This window comes from Pseudopipra pipra, chromosome 3, assembly GCF_036250125.1.
Source record: "Pseudopipra pipra isolate bDixPip1 chromosome 3, bDixPip1.hap1, whole genome shotgun sequence".
Taxonomy (NCBI): domain Eukaryota; kingdom Metazoa; phylum Chordata; class Aves; order Passeriformes; family Pipridae; genus Pseudopipra; species Pseudopipra pipra.
Genome location: NC_087551.1, coordinates 21,141,069 through 21,164,820, shown reverse-complemented (window position 1 = coordinate 21,164,820; position 23,752 = coordinate 21,141,069). Strand labels below are relative to the sequence as shown.

At 34.6% G+C, this 23,752-nt stretch overlaps 1 protein-coding gene across 9 annotated transcripts in view; it reads right to left on the bottom strand.

The window, feature by feature from the left end:
• Positions 1–23,752, bottom strand: part of USH2A (usherin) — a 385,399-nt gene that overhangs the window by 320,608 nt on the left and 41,039 nt on the right. For all 9 annotated transcript variants that reach the window (XR_010428978.1, XM_064648236.1, XM_064648230.1 and 6 more), the window contains exons 8-13: positions 22,803–23,024; positions 21,401–21,494; positions 15,469–15,664; positions 14,561–14,691; positions 4,556–4,751; positions 657–1,298 (exon numbers count right to left, since the gene is read on the bottom strand). Coding sequence is in view for 8 of the 9 variants with exons in the window: in XM_064648236.1 (XP_064504306.1) it covers positions 657–1,298; positions 4,556–4,751; positions 14,561–14,691; positions 15,469–15,664; positions 21,401–21,494; positions 22,803–23,024 (1,481 nt within the window). In the remaining variant the exon portion in view is untranslated. The remainder of the gene's footprint in view (positions 1–656; positions 1,299–4,555; positions 4,752–14,560; positions 14,692–15,468; positions 15,665–21,400; positions 21,495–22,802; positions 23,025–23,752) is intronic.

Genomic DNA, 23,752 nt, shown 5'->3' with positions numbered 1-23,752 from the left:
TATAACGAACATTTAAACTTTGTTTACAATAATATAGTATAAAATCTTGAACTGATATGTAGCAACTGCAATATCACCTACTTGCAGGGCCAAACTGCAAGCAGTCCTTGTGAAAGCCAACATATCCTCAACACAGCAAGGCAGGTGAATGCTCCCTAAGTGGCACATTTGCCAGCCTCATCAAAGTTTAAGCAACCATCTCTGTGCCTCCCACCATGCTCAGCTTTATGCATGAAGTGCCTTTCCTGAAGAGATTGCACTCTGCCTTCCAAATTCACATTTTTCATTATGAGGATAGCTGCTGTTCATTAAATTATGCCAATTTATCTCTCATTGAGTGAATGGGCCACGATTATTTGTCTATTTTCTCAATATCTAGAACTAGCCTAGCCTTATTTTGAACATGTTGAAAAAACACTAATAATACAAATTATACAAGCTCTGGAAATAGAATAAATATTTGATGGTGATCAGGACATTAATACTTCCTGCTCACTCACACAGTTAGGAAGAAATGGAAACACAATAACATATATACCTCAGAGATGTCAGATATGAAGCTGTCTAAACACATACTAAAAACTGTAGGAACTACTACGATAACAAAAAAAAGCAAAACTTACTGCATCAAACAAATTGTCTTCCAATTTCCTTACCTGGTTTACACTCATTACACCTTCTCCCCTGGCGCTGAGGCAAACAGACACACTGTCCAGAAACGGGGTCACAAACTGTTCCTGCCAATGTGCCCAGAGCGTCACAGTCACAACGCTGGCAGCCAAGGAGGTTGCTCATGCTGAGGTTGTACGTATGAAGCATGCACTGACTGCACCGAAGGCCAGTTACACCAGCTTTGCAAGGACACTGTCCTGTTGATTTGTCACAAAGCAGAGAGCCATTCACTGTACCTGCCTTATCACAGTTACACGGCAGACAAACAAAGGAATGATTCTTCTGTACTTTGCGGTAGCCATCCAGGCATTGGTCGCATTGTCTTCCTCCAATATTTGGTTTACATGCACACTGCCCTGTCGTTGCATCGCACACAGTTCCAGAAAATGACCCTGCAGCATTACATTCACAAGCCTTACAACCAGTTACATCCAGCCCATAAAAGTTGTCCATGCAGGTGTCACAGTGAAGCCCTTTCACTCGTTCTTTACAATTGCACTGCCCGGAGAGAGGGTTGCAGAATTGGTTCACTGAGCCGTGGCTGTTGCACCAACAAGGCTCACATCCATCTTCATTAGCATATCTGAGAGCTTTAAATCCAAAATTGCAACTATCACACCTAAGACCTGGAAGGAGAAAAAGATATTAATAATAAAAAAAGGAAAAAGCTGAAAAGCTATTAATTTCAGTTTTAAAAAAGGGTAAGTATACTATACTTTAGTGTAAATAAGAAAGAGAAAAGAAGGACTAATATTCTTCACCAGCATAATTAACAGGAGTGACAGGGCTGCACCAATCAATTGAATAACTGTGGCATCCCAAAAATCTGTTTACTTTTCCAATTTGTTTCAGAAGCAATGCATTTCTGTTGGCCTCTCAATACAATTTAAGATACTTCTGCCAGAGATTCTTTGTAACATTTCTGAGACAAACTACAATTAATCTCTTTGTCCCCCAGAACAGCACTTGTTGCACAATCAATGCTTATGTGAACTCTTCACCCTATATTGTAGAAATGCAATACACGGGGAATTGCACTGGGCTCTCAATATGTTCTGATAATAGATTTATATATTGTATTAAAAACATTAAATATACTCTAGGACAGCACAAATTAGCCTAATTACAATGAATGATTTACTTAACACCATACTTCAGTTTTACCATTGATTACATTTATGTTAGTGTTTACTGTTAGCCCTTACTGAAAGCAGAAAATGTTTTCCATAATCCAAAATGAAATATTTTTATCTAAATTATGATTAAGTTAACTCCTGCAGTACATTAAAATCTAAACTGGTTTTGTCATGCTTCATCCTGTAGTTTTATTAGTTTTGTTTTCAAAGTCAATGCTTGCTTTATCCCTGCCCCAAGGGATGGCATTTATATGTTAGTTTATAAAATGTGCATTACAAGAAAGCAAACTAGATTATTATACGAAAAATGCAAATTCAGCTACGTATTTCCCCTTGCAATGGGAAAATCCTTCACTATGAAGCTACCACTTGATTGCTACATATAGGAAAATATAAACACAATGTTCCAGCTAAGCATCGTCATCATTTAAAAAATACAAAACCATACAAAAATGCATCTAGCAACTTAAATGTAGAAATATAAAACTAAAAATGGTAGGGAATGCATTATATATATGGATAAAACTCAAAAACTCCAACAGAAGGCAAGTTCCTTTAACAGTGATGAATGACTCACCTAAGGCATATCATTTAATTTCAATAAGGAAAATAAAAAAGGACCACTATTGCTGCAAATTTTAAAAATAACTGTATTGTTAACAAGAATTATGACTCATTTTGAACTATTAAAATTGGTCTACATGGATTCATATCATATCAGTTTTAAAAATATGCGCAGTGCTTATTTGAATATGCCATACATATTCCTGACAGGTAATCTATTCCTAACGATACTGAGGAAGGCCTACAGGGCATCACATTCAATGTTAACAAGTACAGGGGAGTTAGCACGCTTGGCATTTAATTCACATTCTTCTACCTTTTTATTCTAGATGAATGACCTACTTTAATAAAATTATTGGTGCTAATGTATTTTACTGGTGATAGAATCATTAGTAAGATTTAACAGTTGTGTTAACTCTAACAGTTCATGTTTCATAACACTGCAGTCCATAGTTGCATTTTTCTGTTATCATGTTTGCTTAAATAGATAAAAATGGCAATAGACAGATTGCTCTAAAAACCAATTTAGAAATCCAAAGAGGAAAGCTCTCTGTTAAAGTTTGCTGCACACGTTTCAATATACCGAAGCTTATTTACAATTGGTTTGGAAAACAAAGAGAATCTAGTCTGGAAAGAATTAGGTTTTTATCCTGCGAACAAACACTTGCATAAATACAGCCCTCACCATTGTTACAGGTAAGTACAGAAAGCATAGGTTTACACATTTTTCTTATAACTATTTCAGTGAAAATAAAAACAACTCTTACTGTTTTCATCAAGGGAATAAAACGTTTAATATATAGACAACCAAATATGTGAGAACCAGACTGCATTTCTTGTCTGCCAAATTGCCACTGAGTTAAGAGAGGTTTTCACAGGTGCAAATATGAAATGTGAGCAAAGAATATATAATTAAGAATGCTCTGAAGTCCTTTTTCTTGAAAAGAGAGTGGGTTTAAGATGCACAGAGGTTATTTTTTACTCTTAGCACCCTTTTTATTGCATGAAAAGCATAGCATTCCACAGGAAAAAGGACTGAAATTGTTCAGCCTTCTATCTATTTAGAGCTGTTTCCATTATTTGCTGTTATTCTGAATTTACTTCTTTCTTCTAATTTCCAAAAGAAACAAAGACTCACAATACTACAAATGAGTCAACATTCACAAATGAGGGTATATAAATATCAAGTATACCAGCGTGTGCTTAAACATTATTAATGCAACCTAGAACCATGGTTAGGCTGAAGAAAAAACAAATTACTAATTCTGTTAGTAACAAAGCAGAAAAGAATTTTTTCTTTTTGAGACATATGTATAGTCTGAGACATGTACAGTTACCATGCAAGGCTCACTTTATCAGGAAATTCTCCTTGCATAATATTCCCATACATCAACATTTCAAAGTGTATTATATATACTGTGTATTTTGGGCACTTGATAAATTTTGTCCTTATGTGGCTGTGGCTCCCCTCAAATATGCTGGAAGTAATAAATTGCTATAATCAAATCTAATTTCTGAAAAATACCTGTGGGAGTAACAAACAAAAAAGCACGTCTTGTAAAAAAAATGATAAATAACACAGAAGGTAGCAGTTTATTATAATCAGCTTGGCATTGAATTACAAAATTAAAATTATGTGGCCCTTGATAACTAACCCTAGCTATGTACATGATCTGTGGAATTATGTTGACTTATTTTGCATTTCATAGGAACAGTTCAAAGAAATATAATAGAAAAAAATTGATAGATTTATCACAAAGGACCCTGTAGCACAGAATATTTTGAGAAAAAAATCCATTTATTTTGGTCTATTAAGAAAACTAGCATGGAAACGATTTGCTTAGAAGTCATTAAGCATAAAACATTTTGAAAAAGTGTTAATTTCCTAAAAGAAACATCTATGCAGTAAGCAAATTACATTATTTTTGTGACTTATTAGTATGGAACCATGTAAGCTAATGTAGCTATGCCATAAAGAAACTTCTAAAGGGTTGATTAAACTAAGCTTCAAGCTGTAGTTTGATAGAATTATTAAATTAATAATTTTTCAACAGTTAATTTCATTCACTTTTATAATCTGCCTTCAGCAAAGAAGTTTTCTATACCTTTCATTTAGAAATCAAGTGTGTTTTATTTCCAAGGAAAACAAGAAAAATGGCTCCAAACTCTTGCATTACACATACCAATAACATTTGCTTTGCACTTGCACTGTCCTGAATTTTGGTGACAGGTAATATCTCCATTGACTGTCCCAGAGGTATTACAGTTACAGGGACTGCAGCCATCAGGGTTTGACTGTTGCAGATTGTAGAATCCTTCCTGGCACTGATTGCATTGTCTGCCAGACACATGTCTCTTACAATTACACTGGCCTCCAATCTAGAAAGATACAAAATATTATAGAGTGATGAACATTATCTATTTTTAGATGATACATTCATTAGCAACAAGAACGGGAGTATGAGCTGGGGAGGAGAAAATTTTAAATGGAACAGAAAAAAATATAAGTCTGTGTAACACTTTTTTAATTTGTTGAGAGAGAGGAAAAAAGATAAATATTGAACAGAGTGTAACTATTTGACTTTTAAATAGAGTTTAAAAAGTCCTGTTCTTTCAAAACAGAAGAGAAAAATAACTGAATAAATAATGCGACCCTATTTGCCATCTGGACAGAGAATCTGCAAAGAACATTTACAAAATTGCATTGTATAAATGGTGACACATTAAAACAAATAGTACTTTTTTGAATCACAGTTACTGCAAAGAACTACCATCTTCAAAGGTCAAGTTTTGCAATTTTTGTTCTGACCATACGCTTCTTTATTTCAGAGAAAACGTAAGAATGAAAGTAAGAATGAAGCACAGTTGAAAATTTTCCTTTCTTATTACTCATCCAAGATAAATTTTCTCTTCCTTTACTGAAGGATGTGATCCAACAGCTCAGTATCTGAAACCCTCTCCCTCTTTTCATGGTTCAGCTGGTGTTCAAAATACTCCACTTCTGTGGAGGTCTTCACCTACTCCCTAAATGGGTAGCATTGCTATTCAGAAGGAGCTGACACATCCTATGTTATTCCTGGTAGTATGAGTCTCACATCTTGTGCAAGATTAAAGGGTTCCTGAAAAGCTACCTCAATGTCTGAAAGCCAGAAAAAAACCCCAAACCAACAATCTCTACATTCATCACTTTCCAGTTTGGTGGGAAAACCGACCACAGGGAAAGGGCAATGGCACAGGGATGGAGAAACTAATGAAAGGCATCAGTTAATGCACAACACAGACAAAAAACAGCAAGTCAAAGCGCACCAGGATGCAGGAGATGTGAAATGGCAAAAGGTTTGGGATTCATAATAAAGGAACAAAAACTAACTTTTCTAACTCAAGTGTTCTGGAAAATGCAGATGGCAGCAAACCAGTAAACTCTAAAAATTATAAGTAATTTTCTTTGGGTCAGTGTATTTTTTTTCCACACAAATATTTCTAAATATGAAAAAGTACAGTGATTCAAAACTCGCATTCATCTACGACATCAACAGCTGTAGTTCAATGTACTTTGCTTTTAAATGGCTACCAGAATAAAAATTTCTCTTAATGGTTGCCTTTTTCATCTTTAATCTATAAGTCAAGCAAAGCTGAAAGAAAGGAGAGACAAAGCTACTTGGAAGTTCCACTTAAAATAAATGTTATTATCACACATTCAATTCTACAGTGAAGCTCCAAGCTTGGTTAATACAAGACAAAATAGAGTATTTCAACATCTAATAGTAAATTCTCAGTGTAGAAAATACTGAAAGTTAGAGAAGCATGTACTCCTACCCCTTCCTCATAAAAGGATTCTGTAGTCCATAAAATCTCTTCAAAATGATTTAATGATAGAGATCTATTACTGATTTATCAGCCATGTTTTTCAGGAAGATGAAGATACGAAAAAGGCAAGACAATATTTTTTTTATAAAAGACAAGACAACAGCAACTACAAAAAGACTTAAAAGACCACAATAGCAGAAAACACAGCAACAAGGATTTTTAAGTTAATTCCCTTTTAGACTGGATTTGATCTAGATATTAAGGGTATTATAAGAGACCCAGTCATGCATCACAGCCATTCATCACAGAACTCACACGTGAAAAGAAACTCTGAGTTTAATCCTAAATGAAAAAAAAACCCCTAGTTTAATACATAACTGCAAAAGAAATATTTTGTGTTAGTGACCACAAAATACTCAGATTACACAATAGCACTCAACTCATACTTTAAAAGTCTTTAAAGTTACTCCAAACGCTACCACAGGAAGGGAAGCATTACATGCAAAAATTCATCTTCAATCAGTGAAAACTGGATCAAAACAAGGAAGTTAAATAAGATAGGATAACCAATACCAAATTTTAAAACTAGAATAAGGTAATACAAAAATGAGCTTTTAAAACAAGCAACATGCCTAAAGCATGAAGGAAACAAAAGGTTTTTTAAATGTCAGAAGCAAAGGAAGACTACTAGAGAATCACTGTGCGGAATAAATAATTAAGTAGTATGATTAGCAGACTCAGAGTGGACATCAGAACTTTTCACTAAAAGGAAAGTGCAGCACCAGTAACAGGCTTCCCAGAGAGGATGTGGAATTTCTGTCCCCAAAGGTACCAAGACTTACTCAGACAAAATCATGACTGACTGGATCTATCACTGACAACAGTTCTGCTTTGAGCTGAAGCAGATCACCAATTAATGCTTTTATAATTATGTGTAGCATTCAGGAAAGAGAACCACAACAGAGATTGCAAAGAAAGAATTTAATAGCTTTTCACTATGAAAGAAGTGCTACCTTTCTATATTAGGAATGATTTTTAAGACTGGTTTGAAACCAAAATGTCAAAAGGAAAATATTTTAGCAAAATCTTATCGCAGAAAAGTGACTAAACATGAAACTAAAGTTCTAGATGAACCAAAATATAAAATTACTGAGATATTACTTGCTTAAATGAGTATCCACAAAAGACAAATAAAATTATAAAAGTTACATTAATCTCCTTAAAAGGCTGTAAGGAAGTTTCCAAGATCTACAATCTAATAGGCTTTTTTTGTATTATTATTCTGTATTCTATTAGAAATTAAAACATGTTTGATATATTGAAGAAGATTGGTATTTTTTCCAAAGAAAAATCATGCTTCATGATTCTACTGCATTTCTTCAAGTCAACAACATCTGGAAATATCATATATACTGAACCAAATGGATGATCAAAAATTCAAATTAATTTCTACATCAAGAAGTACAAACTTTATGCCTGGGAAAACCAATGCTGACTATTGGTAGACAGAAATGAGTCCAAAATTAGCTATTTCCACTCAAGAAAGGAGATGTTAAAGCTGTTCCATTTCCCCTACAAATAATTTGAAAGCTCTGAGTCTCTTAAAAAGGTGACAGGAATACTGGAATTATTAGGAAAAGAACTGAAAGGTATACAGAAAATTTCACTGTGTAATAAAAATCCATTGTGTATCAACCCTTTGCATAATTGGTATATCTGGGTACCCTCTCTAAAGTAAAAGAGGTTACAGAGTGAGTAGAATAAGCAAAGATACAAACAAAAAGAGACTGAAGACTTTTCAGTTTGGAAAGAGATGACTAAGATGAAGGGAATACATGGCTATGAAATCATGAATGGCTTACAGAACGAATATTCATTATTTCTCACTTATAAGGTAGAAGATCCAGGAAATCATCAGAAAGTAAAAAAAAAAATGAAAGTGTATACAGTACAAGAGTGTGGAAAAATACACTTTTTTGGAACTGCATTAAAAAATAAGTTAGATTAATTCCATATGTGGATGCCAAACGTGGCCACCCAGATGAAAACCCTGAGTTTGTCTCAGGAAGTCCCAAACCCATAAACAACTGGAATCTAGAAAAGTATATCACAGAAAGATCATGCTTATGGTAACTATCAGAGAGGATACTGTGCTAGATGAATCTCATTTCATCCAATATAGCTGTTCTTATCCTGAATACATGGAAATCCAAGGCTAATTGTGATCAAACAGTAGCTCTTTTCTGATGCAACATGTGAAATGTGTAGATTGCTAAGTGCTAAGAGGAGCAAAGTATGTTCAGCATAATTTCGTGTCAAGCTATTACAAGAAGCAGTAATTTTCATCACATTCGGTTGCAGAAAATGTATGTCCCCAAGCTTTCTCTTAATAGCTTAAAAAAAATTATGCTTGAAGAATAAATGTAACTCTTCAAATGAGGGAGAAATGTCTGGTTGTCTGGTCAATTGAAAAATTCAAATTTTCCCCAGGATCCAGCCAACAAAAGCATTTGGAGATCTTCACATACAAATAATAATAACAGGGCTTAATTTGGGGAAAGTTTGGCTTAAAAATGGGAAATATAGAAAAATAGTATCTGTCATTTCTCTTACAGGTAGAGAGAGAGAAGCACCAAAATAGTCTGGGAAATGCTTGCTAATGAATACTCTTACAAAGAAGTTGTACAAGCTGACAAATATTTATAATGCCACAGAAACAGGTACCACAGGTTAAAACATGGAAATCTACATCAAAATGGGTAGAATGAGCCATTTCTGTAACGTATTTTTATGCATTCTACACAAAAATCTAAGTGAATTATGAAACTAAGTGATTACTGTTATCACTATTATTATTTCTGTAAACCCAGCTTACTCTGGAAACTATTATATCAGTGAGAATATTGGTAGCAATTAATATCTAAAGATTTTGTTAACCAAAATTTCATAAGTTGTGTATTGGAGATATTACTGAACCTTCCCCCTTCTCCCTCTGATTCAAAGGCTATCTGTCATTTAAAGAAAAATATTTTATTTATGCTGGTTATAGAAGAGCAGAAAGCAATCTGTTCTCCTGTTGCTTATGTCTGAGAAGCCTGGTTCTGATCCAAACAGTAAGCAGACAGAAACAGCCTGTGTATTAATATTACCATCTTGGTACTAAATCACTTATGGAAAATATCTGTCTAGATGGGTTACTATGAAAATGAGCCTAGCCAAGCATTACTACCAAGTGGTGGTGTATCTTGGGACCTCATAATTACAATTGTTATTTGATACAGAAAATCACTGATGCTGAGTTGACATATATCCCTTGTGCCATTTATAATTTAGGTATGAAATACACATTAGTCCTATATCCTTGAATGTAAACAGTTACAAAATCTATGCAAGAAACCTTCTCCTGCACAAATCACAGCTGCAGCATCATTGCCCTTAATGAGGAAGCTGACTAGATAAGGTTTCTGAATTTCAGATATACTGAGCAGTTCACACTGCTTTAGACTCTAGTGATACCACTTTTTAGTTGGAGAACACTTTAATTTAACACATCACATCTAGAATCACAAATTCCAAGAGGTGTCTGTTCAGGAACTCTCCCGATGTCCAGTTACTAAACTGATAGGAGGACTTAAAAATAGATTTAAGCACCCAGGACAAAGGTTGACATATTCCAAAGAATTGTCTCAATTTTTGTTTTGAGTACCATAAAATATTTATTTAGCCACATCAGTCATCTAGTGACGTATCACAGTATCAGAAACATAACTTCTGACTACTTAGGCTCTTGTTGACCGCATGTATTCTTAAAGTATAAAATGGAGTTTTCTAAAAAAATAGGTAGCCTAAGTTTTTCTGAAAGTTAAAACCATCTTTTCCCCCTTAGATATGCCTATAATTTCAAACTGTTATTCTTTGGTGTCTGTAATAGAAGCAACATACTGCCAGAAAAGTAACCAGAAAGTCTCTCCAATTCCACAGAATAAATATGAGATGAGCCTTGATGTTACTAAATAAAAGAGTAATGCTGACACATTTCTAAGTTTCTTTCACCAAAGTTAACTTCCAGTTTTGAAGCCCAAAACACATGACAAAAATAATCTTTTGTGATTGGCTGAGTCATTATGATTTCAATTATTTACCAGGGCAGAAGCACCTTCCCTTGACCCACTGAAAATGCAAGTTTTAGGGGATTGCAAGACTCAGAGGTCTATTCAGGTCTGGCATGAAACTCTTGCTGTTCATCCTGCCATCACCAGTTTTGCAATTGATTGGTACCAGTCTCAATGTTCTGCCTTTTTGATATAAATGCTAATTATATGCTTCTCATTACCTTCTCACTTGATGCAAATCTGGCAAGGACCCCAGCATCTAGTTGTCTGCAATCTCAGGAAGTGGGAGGGGGGAGCAAGAGGGTTGAGGACTTTTATTTTCTTTTCCTTTTCTTCAGTTTAGGAAATGAGAACTGTACGGTGTGCTGGCTCACACACATAGGTTAATGGTCTGACACCAAATACCTGAGAGTATTCTCAGTATGTCAGCTTTGGGAACTGAAAATTGAATAAGCAGCAATAATGAAGTTCCTTTGCACTCCCCTGATATCTCTTCTTGTCATCGCTTATGATGACTTTCAAAAGTCAGTAGCTTTCTACTACTTTTACTCAAAATGTACAATGAGCCATTTACCCTCTGTTCACGACACTCCAAGGGGTGGGAGTGGACCAAATACCCAAAATAAAAAACTACCACAGAAAACCAAGATTTCAACTGTAAAAAATCCATCAGAAATAAAGCTACGGAATTATGTAACATATAAAGCTCATTTTACTTCACTTTAGCAATAGCATTAAAGGCCTTCTATGAAGGGAAATCCAGGATTCAGAGGACACACAGTGTTTTATAACTCGATTTTTTATGGACTCCACTATGCACGTGCTTTTCATTTACACATTTGCATCCTATACATTCCTTATTCTATTTGGTATATCTGTTGTCCAAAATGCCCTTAATTAACTGCTTTAACCCATGTTTTTTCCCTCGTAACACACATTTCATTTATTTATTTATTGTCAATCACAATAAATGGGTTGAAAACAGTGTAGGTGGATAAGTGAGAGCAGTGGAATGCTCATTCTAATTTTAGATAAAAGAATTATCTCAGAACTGAAAACAGAAACAGAAATACTATTTTGGTTTAAAATATATATATATATACACAAATGCATAGCTAGACTTTCACTATGTATAAAATAAAATTAGATGAAGCATTGAAAATTCTTAGTGAAAAAAATAAGAAATTCAAAAAAGAAATATTTAGAGAGTGTACAGAAAGGTGAAATCTAAAGCCTGTTCAGAAAGTTACCTGGTAGCACTGTAATCTGCTTTCATTTGACTCTTCAGAGAAAACAGTAACTAACATTTTGTTCATTTTCTTGCCTTAGAAAGAGTTTTCTTGCAAGATGAGACAATACAGCTGCCACCTTGACAGAAGGCAATTAAGTCTTTGCAACTCTGAACAATAGCCTCTGCAGTAAAATACTGTTTCCTTGCAACAATAAGTACATGATACATATTTATTTGGATGTCAAGAGTGAATTTTTAAAAGTCATCCAAAGCTGAGTAAAGAAAGATACCTAAATTCACTGAGACCAAAATAGTACTTCCAAATACTAGGTAAAAGCAATAGCAGCACTTCCAGGTTTGCCTAAAAACAAACGCTCAGGAAAAGAGTGCTTTTTTTCCCCAGCTTTATATATGGTTTATTATAATAGAATCATGAAAGGACTACAAACTGCCATGCCTGATTGAATACATAAGCATTTGTAGAGCAGTCTGGGTAAAAAGCAGCACAGGAAAATGAGTAAAGGATTGCAGTATAGGGGCCAGAAGAAATTAATCTCCAGCTCTCTATACAGAGCAAGAATGATCACATCAGTAGTATTCTGGCAGAATTTTCTCATGTGTGAATGGTTAAGGAAAAGGGAAGAAGGCAGCCAGTTCTTCTTTCAGTTTCATAAAACTCAACCACCTCAAATGGTTCATCTGGATTTCTGATTATTTGAAATATTTTGTGACAAACATTCACAAAGAGGATGCAACCATCTTTTCTACAGTGATTAAATGTCGATAAACAGAAAAGAAGTGGACAGCTTATCAGGCTGTAACAATTGTCTCTTGTATTCACCAGTCTCAAAGAAATATCTCTCTCTACAAAAACACCTAATGAATTGCTCATGAATGCACTGCTACACCACCCTTCTAAAATGCTACTCATTACTATAAGCCATGAAGTTAAAATTTTGAAGTTTTTAATATGTTAGTTTGCACTTTAAAATACAAATGAAGTCACACACTGATCTCTAAGTGGGCATGATCTTCAGATATATGAGAACTGAGAAACTATGCAAGGGAGAAATGCTACATACCTACATGCACTGCTCACCAAGGGTAGAGTGTAAAAGGTGAACAGGCATAAAGTTTTCATGATCAGTCCAAAAGACTGAGATGGTATTAACCATGTTACAGTAAGCTCTTCTACCCATCTTGTAAACTATCTACATGAATAATACTGTATTTGATGAGTAAATATTCTATATGAATTCAATAGATTCATTTGTGATTCAACAGATTAATTTTGGAACTCTCTACCTCCTGGAACTTAGTGACACAAGTGGCACTTTGCAAAAAGAAAAAAATGTTGATTACCTGAAGAAAGTGGTGAGTTATGCAGTAAAAGTGTATTCTGCCCCATTTCTGGCAAATTTCCTTGAAAATTATGAATGTGATGTGACAATTAACTTTCACGAGTAGGGTCCTTATTCCTTATGATTCCATCTTCCACAGGTCAAATTTGGAAACACTTCCTTCAATGATGCCTTCCTATTTCATGTAATTCATTTCAGCCTTTAGGCCCCAGCCTTATTAATCTATTCTTTAATGCCTCTCAATCATTTCTCCCTGCTCTGCTTCTACTGCAGCAATTGATGCTTTATTGAGCAATACAGTCTCCCCCATTTTTCCCATTTTATCTCCCCGTTCATACTTTCATAGTCAAGCTTCATCAACATTCTTGTACACTGCAGTATAAAGCAGTGATTTCTGTAAACTACTCTTCCTCTTATTATTAATCACATCTAAAGTTGATTTATGTTAAAATTTCACCACAAACCATGGGCATACAAATTAACATTTGCTTTCACTCTTCTTATGTCTTGAAAAATAGTCCTAACATGATATCTGCATTTTGTAAGCTTTTTTTTTTCCATTTCTATGTTGCTGGCAAAAAACATCACCTTCAGAAGACTGAAAATTATAAAATAATTGTTATTTGTACTACAAGGGGTTATTTTAAAAAACATATTGTGCTAAATTTGCATGTCACTCAGAATATGCACCAATGCATATGCACCAATGTGAAGGTGCACTGAGTCAAACTGGGCATGCACCTGTACCGCTACAGAACTGGGGATGAAAATACAAGAAGATCCACAAGAGTTCATTTTTAAATAAAATGCAGTGAGAAGGGGCATATTATGAAAAAACCTAGAGACTGCTTTATGAATAAGAGTCTTGAAAAAAGAAGAGATAGGAAAAGTGGCAACAAGCTGAAGAAGTTCTACCTCAATTACCAGTAGAATAAATTCTACCATTAAAATAAATATTTCTTCCCTATTCCTAACAAAATTTAGATTGTGGCAATGGACAGGACGTATGTGAATAGAACATGAAACACAATATATCTTTTATAGATGTTCAAGATTTTAATCAATTTTCCTGCCTTTTTTCAACATACATGTTTTGAAAGTTACAGGTAGCTTTATTATCAGACTAGACAATTTACATGTCAATGAGGTCCTTTGGCTTAAAAAGCATAGTTGACTGTGTTCTCTTTTCAGCATCACTTTGTGGGTTTCCTTTTTTTTTTAATGGACTTTATAAATTAAAAGGGAGATCAATCCTTGTCTTATTACAGAGAAAAGTAGCTTAGTTCTAGTTAAATTTCAGGCTCAGCTTATTGCCTGGATTTTCAAAACTTGTTGGTAACTTCAAGACAATATAAAGACCTTCAAAAACACTCAAAACCTAGAGGTTTTAACATTACTGAGTGCGCAGGTATCTGTTAGCATCACAAAACTACTATTCATACAGCATCTTTATGTCTGTTGCTGATCTAGACGAGTAACTCTCCAGCAGTACATCTCAAATTGCTGTGTTTTCTCTGCTTTCAATGTCTGACTTAAGTCAATTATCATTTTGAAAAGGCTGAACTTTAGCATTTTTTTATAAGCCAGTTACCATCTAAATACATTTTGTAAGATCTTACAGCTGTCTACACAGCTAATTAAAATGTTTTCTCTTTTTTCTGTATTGAGGCTACTTACATTATCACATAGGAGGTTCTTATTTTTGGTGCCTGTTGCATAACAGTCACAGGGTTTGCAAACATCAGTGGCTGAAAGATCTGCACCTGCTTGTCTGTAATGGAAATCCTTGCACAGCTCACAGTTCCTTCCTGCATGAAAGAAAGGTTATGCATTATGGCTTCCAATTCATTAAAATTAGCTGTATAATTCAAAATTAAAGACTATTCCTTTGAGAGAATTCTATAATTTTCAGGACGTCCATTTTAATGCACCTTTCATCTCTACCTGCCAATTTAGTGATCCAGAGCATATGAAACAATGAACCTGTTACAAACTATGTTTTACTCCATTAAACTTCCATCTGTTATATAATACCACACTTATATAAAAGCTGTGCCATGCAAATGCCTATACATTTTTTTTTTGAAAAATTATCATTGAACCTGAAACTTTTCTTTTTCCCCTTTACTAGATAAAGCCAAGAAAACTGATATAGAAGAAAACTGTTTTAAAAAGTATTCAAATGCACTATCTACATTGAATAAAGACCTTTACTCAATAAGTAAGAAACTAACATTTTTGAGATGTCTGTTAAACTGGTCCAATTAGAAAAATGATATTCTGGATTTAAATGCTCTAGCACATGTAACGGAAATAGCTTTGAATGTGTATGTTTTAATTATTTATTAGAATGTTTTTTGCACAAAAGTTTTCATACAAGATTGAATCAAGTTTTAGCAGTATTTTCCTATGGCCTAAGAATTGACACAACTGTTACTACAGTACTATCTGAATAGTTTAAAAATACATATAGATGAGATTTTATTGGACTGTCAGCCATCGAGCACTGCCAATCTCAGCTGACATAAAACTTAGTCAAAAAGTGACTGCAAAACAAACAGTCCATTCTCTTTGGTGTGACTTACCAGCTGTGTTGTGCTGACAGTTATCGCACACTCCACCACCACCCCTGTAGTGTTCCTGAGGAAAAGGATCCATTGCTAAGTCATAGTGGCAGCTCACTGCATGGCTGTAACACTGACATGGTTTGCAATTATAAGCATGAACCTGGTCACCTGGACGAAAAGGCTTGTCATTGTATAATGGCAAGCAGCGATCACACTGAAATAAATAATAAATAAAATACTATTTCTTAGAAATTAATATTTCTTTCTCTCACAAGAATACTATTATACCCTCTATATTGATATTTTATTCTGTGTTTTACCCCATTTAAATATTAATAGTATTGGTTTCAGACAAAAAGACCTATGCTTTCTCGCATATAGGAAAATAACAAACCCAACATTTTAATTATTATTATTTTAGGCTCTTTAAGTTAATTAAACACAACAAAAGCAAGGAAAGTGGGCAGAAGAATAAAATTTTAAGTATTTAGATACTCAACACAGGCTAACATCTTGAGATTCAGATTTACCTAAACTTCTAAGGATGTAAGATTGTGCCTGCTGTGTTTGAGGCACAGAAGACATATTCACCTAGTGCATCCATTTGGATGGATTTTAAACAATGTTATTGTAGTTTCTAACATTGTAGTAACTGTACTTTGTACTGTCACCATTTGACCTTGCGAGTGAAACAAAAGAAACAAAATACATGGCAATTTTAATTTCCATCTTTCAGATGGAATTTAAATGCTTCAAAATAAGTTGCTTCTGTAAATTATTTGGGCAACTACTTTCTTTTTGGGGCAACTTCTGTCTTCTTCAGTTCCAGAAGTGTGCTCATGGCTATTATTCCAAGCACTATTATATCTAGGCCAGTGTGTCTACATCACCTATATGCTGACAATTAGGAAACTGCTGAAGTTTCTAAACTTTTCCTCACAGCTGATGCTGGGAAAGCATCAACTGTGGGTAAAATGAGAAACTGAATTAAAAGCCATATGCTTAAGATGATCCAAGAATTGCAGACCAGTCACAACTCATAACAAAAGTCACTTGGGAGACAAAATGAAAGCATAAGAACTTATCTGCTGAAATTTAATTTTAATAAATGAAACTAACAGTAAGCGGTAAGATAACAATAGCTACTGCACATTTTTGCCATCTGTTAAAAAAAAAAACAACAAAGCAACAAAAACCCACAACAATACCACAGTGAGGAAAAATCAGAGTTTTTAAAATGAAAATTAGCAGGGCTTCACTTGAGACCTTGAACTCTGGCCTTTCTTTATCAGAACAATCGCTGATAATTGTGATTAGCTCAGATAAAGTACACTAAGGGAAACACCTTGACTGCTACTGCTACACAAGCCACAAAACTCAAATTTATTCAAGTCCTTCCTTCATCCACATCCGTCTTCCCTCTCCCTTTGTCTCTGCCTTGAGGAAAATCAGCATTACACAGCACCAACATGAGACAAGGGTTCATTCAAGCATGGCACAACTTGGGAAGCTCAACAAAGAAACAAGCTCCCAGCCAAGCCATCCAACTCATGCAGCTTCCTCCTCTCAGCATGTCTATGGAAATATATCCTCCTTGAAAGGAAAACAGCACAAGAATAGCTACCAACCTGCCAGCCCTGAGTTTCCATTTGTGCATGGCTAGCCACACAGCAGCTGAAAACATTCATCATCTCATTTCAGATTTAATCTTAGATCAGTTACTTATGCACACCTGTGCTTGCACCTATTGTTAAACAACACAGGCACTAAGGAGTAAGAAAGAAAAAGATGGCATTTGATTACCTAGGACAGAGCCTCTTTGAACTATGTCTCTTGTTCTGTGGCTTAAAACTTTAACAGAACTTTAAAGAATCACAGAATCATTAAGGTTGGAAAAGACCTTTAAGATCATCAAGTTCAACTATTAACCTAATGCTGCCTGGTCCACCACTAACCGACACCCCTGAGTGCTATTTCCACACATTTTTAAACACTTCCAAGGACAGTGACTCCATCACCTTCCCTGGGTAGCCTGTTTCAATCACTGAAAACCCTTTCAATGAAGAAGTTTTTCCTAATATCCAATTTAAACCTCCCCTGGAACAACTTGAGGTTGCTTCCTCTTGTTCCAATGCTTGTTACCTGGGAGAAGAGACTGACTCCCACCTGTGTATAATCTCCTTTTAAAAGTCTTGGCAAAAAAGCAGTCATTCAGAAGTTGGCAATGAGTGTGAAACAATTGTTTTTCTAGCAGTTGTCACAAGCGTATGCAATAAAAATGTGAACTGGGCTCCCACCTCACCTGCTGTTTGTCACACCTTTATTAGGTTAAGAATTGCATTTAACTTCCAGACCTCCAGTGTTGAACTTTCAAAGATGTACATGGCTTTTCGGTAATATCTGTTCCAGCACAGTTTCACCCTGCTCTGGAGACAGTCATCCTAATTTCCTCATGGCTTTCATCAGCACCCTCATTACAGCATTTGACTATCTATCAAGACCATGTGCTATCAGAGCTTTGAACTGCATCTGTCTCTTGTGAACTTCCCAAAGACTAAAGGGCTTTTAAACTTAAAAGCCAGGTTTTAATAGGAAAAAGAAAAAGGAAAAAAAAAAGAAAGCTAGAACACTCTAAGTGACTCCAACTGACTAAGGAAGACAGAATAGAAATTAACACTGTCTTATGGGGTTCCATCCTAACAGCCCATGTATCAAAAAGTGCATTTTTTTGCTACCTTGCTTCCTTCTGCAAGCTAAAAGTCTTTGTTATTGAGTGACCACTTAATGTAGTTAATATTAACAACTCCTCAGGTACTATGTATCATTCATTCCAACATATGATACAGATTGACCTTTAACTAAGGTTTACATAGATTCTTCTGTAACAACATGAAAAGCCTCATTTATATAATTCTTAATAAATCAACAATGCCATATGCAGTTTTCAGACTGCAGATGTTTCAGACCATTAATTATTTGCATGTAAAACTCTGAACACCTGAAGCCTTTACCGTATCCAGTCACTCTCACTTCCATTCATATCCTTTGAAGCATTTTGTTTTATTTATTTTAAATTCTATTTTCTATTATTATTTGTACAATTATTCCCATGTATTTTGCCATTACCTTTCTCTATTAAGTTCTATATGATCAATTTAAAGGAAGCTCTGAGTTGTAAGGTAAGAACTGATCTTCCTTGACTGTCTTATTTTTTCATGGGCTGTTTCTAGCTTTTCATGTGACATCACAGAAAGCTTTTGAACATACTTTTACTTGTGTCTATGAGTCTGCATATAAATGTTACCAAAATCTGGATTCCACTCTTGGTGCCTCAGTTTCTGTTTGTAAAAGGCAGAGCTATTTCTTGAAGCCAGACCCAAGTCATTTACAGAACACTTTGTAAATGAAGAAGCTGAATACCTTTTGCATAAACTGAGAGACAAGCTTTGTGAGGATTTATTTCCTCTTCTTTCATAATCTGGCCCCTCAACATCTGCAAGTCATTCTATCTTTCTATTCCATTCTATTCTTTCTATCATCTCAAATTTCATAGCAACATATTTCATCATCATTCTTCACCAAAGCAGAACTCAGGAAAAAAAAAACCCACAAAAAAAAAAAAAAAAAAAAAAAAAAAAACACAAAAAAAAAAAAACCACAAAACAAAAAAAAACACAACAAAAACAAATCCATTTGGTATGTCAATTTCATAACATGGTGATGCAAATAACTAAACTAAGATCTCTATTTGTAATGAATTATGCAAATTTTTCATTTCTGGTATTGCTTTGCTGCACAACAGCTAGCCAGATGTATATGCCAGACAAATTCAAGATGGTAATTTTAGCTGTATTAAGTGTAAATGTGACAAGGGCAAACTCTGACATATGTTAAAAGCTTTTCAAGGATCTCTGATTTCTGGTCCAAGATACTGAAAAAACCCACCCCAAACACAAAAAACTTCACATACCCCCTCAGTTGTGGTGACTTACTCACTGATAGAATAGGATGGAAGTTGAAAAAAGACTACTTGCTGATAGTGAAATTTTTTATCAAAAACATTTTCCTCTTCCCTACCAAAAATGTTTTATTTAGAAACTTCCTTCATCAAATTCTAAGTTGAATTAAAACAATATATAGACAAACAAATTTATTTTCAATTCCTAATTCAATGGGGTGGGAGCCTGAAAAATACCTGTAAGCCTATAAGACAGAGTTTTACTATTGCCAATGATAGTCTAAAATCAGAATGGATTTTGGTTTGGCTTTTAAGTGTTTGCCTTACAAAATAAAAATCAAAATCTTTAAGTTGTTTGGATTCAATGTAAAACTTTGATAAAATTCAAAGTGGTTAGTGATGTATTTCTAAATATTAATTCTATTTTATTACTACTATTTTATTTCATATTTAATAGATACTGACATGGTTATTAAAGAATGAGAAAAATAATTAAACAACATCCTTATTGTACTCTGAATTAATACACTTAATTTAAGCACTTCAATTACAGTTACAATGCATATATGCCAATTCAAAAACGTGACACTCAGTGGAACAACCCATTAACATTGACAGGAAATATCTGATAAGGCAGATACATCATTAAAATGTATTTGGTTTGTTTTCACAAGGTAGCATAAGTCTTACAAGAGTGCTTGGTGAACTTCCAGATCTTATTAAATATTTATAATTAATCCTTACAAAGTAACATTTCACAATGTGTGTTCTAATTAAAGGGACACTGTCAGTTTGAATATTTTTTTCTAATTTGACCCATCTAAAAACTTGAAATTTCTGTTCAAGTCCCATTTAGACTGTAGATCTTACACTTCTGCTTAAAAAAATGAGAAAACTTAAACCCTTATGAAATTTGACGAAGATCTTTCACCTCATAATAAAAGCTATTTCAAATGCTCACAGGTGAACACTCTGTTCCAGCAAGCACTGACTGCTTGGGTTTTTTCTGATGGCAGATTAGTCTCCTCTTTGCTATTGTTGTTGCTATTCCACATAGCCCCTTCTTAAGTTTTAGAAAGGCTACTTCTAAAAGGCATAAATTTAACAAGGAATACAACAAGTACTCATAATGGAAATCTAACATTCAGTGAGATTGTGGGATTCATTCTCTACATGAAGGTCATTCTTTCTTAACCTCAACTTATTTTCCCTTCCTTTTTTTTTTCTTTTGAGATAAATAATTAATCTAAGGACAGAATCTTTACTTTGAGCAAGTTTTCTTTACTCATACATCATTGGTCTGCCTTTGCTAAGTTGTATTTGAACAGCTTCCAAGAAAATCAAAAGCTGCATGAAATAAGTGCAAACTGGTACCATTAGTCTATGCTCCCCTCTACATTTTATGTACCATACCATGAGTTACAACAATCAACCCCATTTTGGTTCTCCTATGGCCAAGAATTATAAAACTATTATAAAAAAAGGAAAATTCTAATTTTGCATTTAATGTGCCTTGTTTTGCATCATGGACCACTTGAACTGCCTTTCAAATGAAACTAAATTGGAAGCTGAACTCCAGGACTCTGCCTACTGCATTCCACCTACTGAATGGGTTTGGAGTCTGTAGGACCAGACTAAAACCACATGGAGTAGTACATTCACTCTATAGGATATTTGCTGGTTGCTACAGCACGCAGAGAAACAATCTTTACTAGATGCTCACAGTCTAAACTCAGGTTTGTATCTAATGTTTGAAAGTGGCCTAATCCTCTAACATCCCGAACACTCCTACTGGTCCGTGGTGGAAATGGCTTGGGGTGGGGGAGGGAGGAGTGGAAGTTTTTTGTTTCCTTAATTAATACAAATCTGCTATGGAAAGTTTCCCTATAAAACATAGGACTAGACTAACACACTTAACACTCTTTCCCAGGATTAAAATCCCAGTTTTGAAGCTGTTCATAGATGATGTAGACAGACAAAGGAGACACTAACATTATTTCCTTCTGTATAGCTTTCCTTGACGCATAGGCACCTATACGGTTTCACAGCTGTGTCACAGTTTTCAGCATGGCCATGGCAATTACACCTGAAAGAACAATGGGCAGTGAAAAAAATAAAATATGAAAACATATCTGTCCAGCAATATATACAATATATCTGTCCAACAAAGTCAACTTTGTGTATTACATAGTCTGGATCTTTATTAAGTACAAATAAATGTCACCAAAGAGAATGTTCTCAAGTCCAATAACCTACAAAAGTCTACTTCACTCAACATATTTTTAAGCATCAACAACTGCTTTCCAAGAGAACAAAAAACAGCATTTAGTAGAGCTACTCTTACCTTATATAATATGTAATGAAAACTGGTTTTCAGTATGCATTATTAATATGTAAAATTCTATTAAATCTATTATAATTATTCATCAATATTAAGCCTTACAGTGTGGCTCTAGTTTTTCAAAGAAACCTTAACCATATCAGGCATAATTCTGCGATTTAACACATTTTATGTCAGTTAAAATGTCCATTTCTTACTAAAATAAAATCTGTATAGAATATTAGTTAATAACCATACTATTCTACCTGAAGGGCTGTTCTTCTGGAGGCGTGGTACAGCTTTGCAAACCATGGCTATAATTATTTTACTGTTACTGTCACCAAGATAAAGCTATTTTAGTAAACACATTATCATAACACTTCTAAATCAATAATCAAAATTTATTAGTAATGTAGAAAATTTTAAGGTAAACATGATCTTTAATGAGGTTCTTTCCCTCAAAATGAGAACTACCAAAATAATTTCAGGAATAATACTACTTATCAAAAATCTGCACCATATGATCCTTGGAAACTATTTCATTGCCAAATCTGCATATTATTTACAGGGCATAATTAGTCCTTTCACAAGACAGCACACTTATCATATACAATAAAGTTGTCAGTCACAGATAATGTAATACTTTTACTGACAGCTGACCGATTTTGAAAGGAAAACTTCAGCTAAAACAAAGAATGAGCTCTGCATTAAGACTGCTAAAATTACCATGACTGAGAATCTACAACTTGGAACAGTTACTGAGGCAAAGCACAAGCCATCGTTTCATCGTACCAATGCCTTTGCTTAGAGGCCTCAATAATTCCAAGGAAAGGACTGCTTTTGATAGATTTGTGTATTAAGTATAAATAATTGTAAAATCACATGTGAGTAAATGTTTTAAAAACACAGCACACCAATAATTTCAATCTCAATACATTGCTTTAGACCAAATTCTTTTCTCATTCATAAATGTAAAAGCAAAAAAAAATTTGACTAAATTTTAGGCAGGTCCTTATATGCTTTGCACAGCTGCAACAGTAAGAGTCAGCGTGGGAAAAGCCACATAACACCTACCTTCCACTGACTGTAACTTCATTAACTCCGTAGTACCTGTGCCTGAAATTTACCCAAGGTTCATTGGTATGATACTGGCCACGGAGATGAATCCTCACTTGTGTAGCTTTTACAAATTCTTGGAGAGATGGAGTATTATAAAAATCATTGTAACCAGGTCGGTGATTTGGTTCCGGGGTAAGAACACTAAAAGTCAGATTACCACGAGAATACGGTGTAAAGCTGTTCAAATAGAGAGGAAGGCAAATTAAAATCAAAATATCAAATATTTTACAGATTCTGTCTCCTAATATCCTGTTTCTCAGAGAGGGTCTCCACTTAACTCTACGTAGGGTTTTTTGTGCTTTCTGGGTAAAAATTCTTATGTCACTGGATTCCGAGTCACTGGAATTCAAGAAGGGAAAAAGACATGTCCTCTATATGTCTGTTTTGCCCCAAACTACCACACTGTTCTCCAGATCCTAGGTTTCCAATTAAAAGTAAAGCCTCTAGCAGGCAACTTCAAAAGAGGAATAAAGTGTGACTGATACAGTGTCATCTGCACTAAGTTTTTAAAAAGTTTAACACTCTGAGAAACATGAACTAGGCTTGAACCACACAAGGAAACCATTCCAATGACTAACAGAGTAATTAACAGGTCCATATTGTTAATTATATATCTTCTAAACACATTTAAAAACCATACAGAAACAATTATTATCTCTTGAATTCCAGACTCGTTGGACCATATAATTTGATGAGTGGACAGAGTTAGAAACACATGCAAGTGAAGTACAAGAGAATTTAATGGAATGCGGTAGAATTGAGAGTAAAAGTGTATATTTAAGCCCAAGAAAGGGAAGGACAGTCTTGAGAATTCAAGTGAAGGCTGTCTATATATAAACTGGACAATTTGATATGAATCATATGTTATGTTATTATACGTACTCGGCAGAGTTTAGCTATGAGGC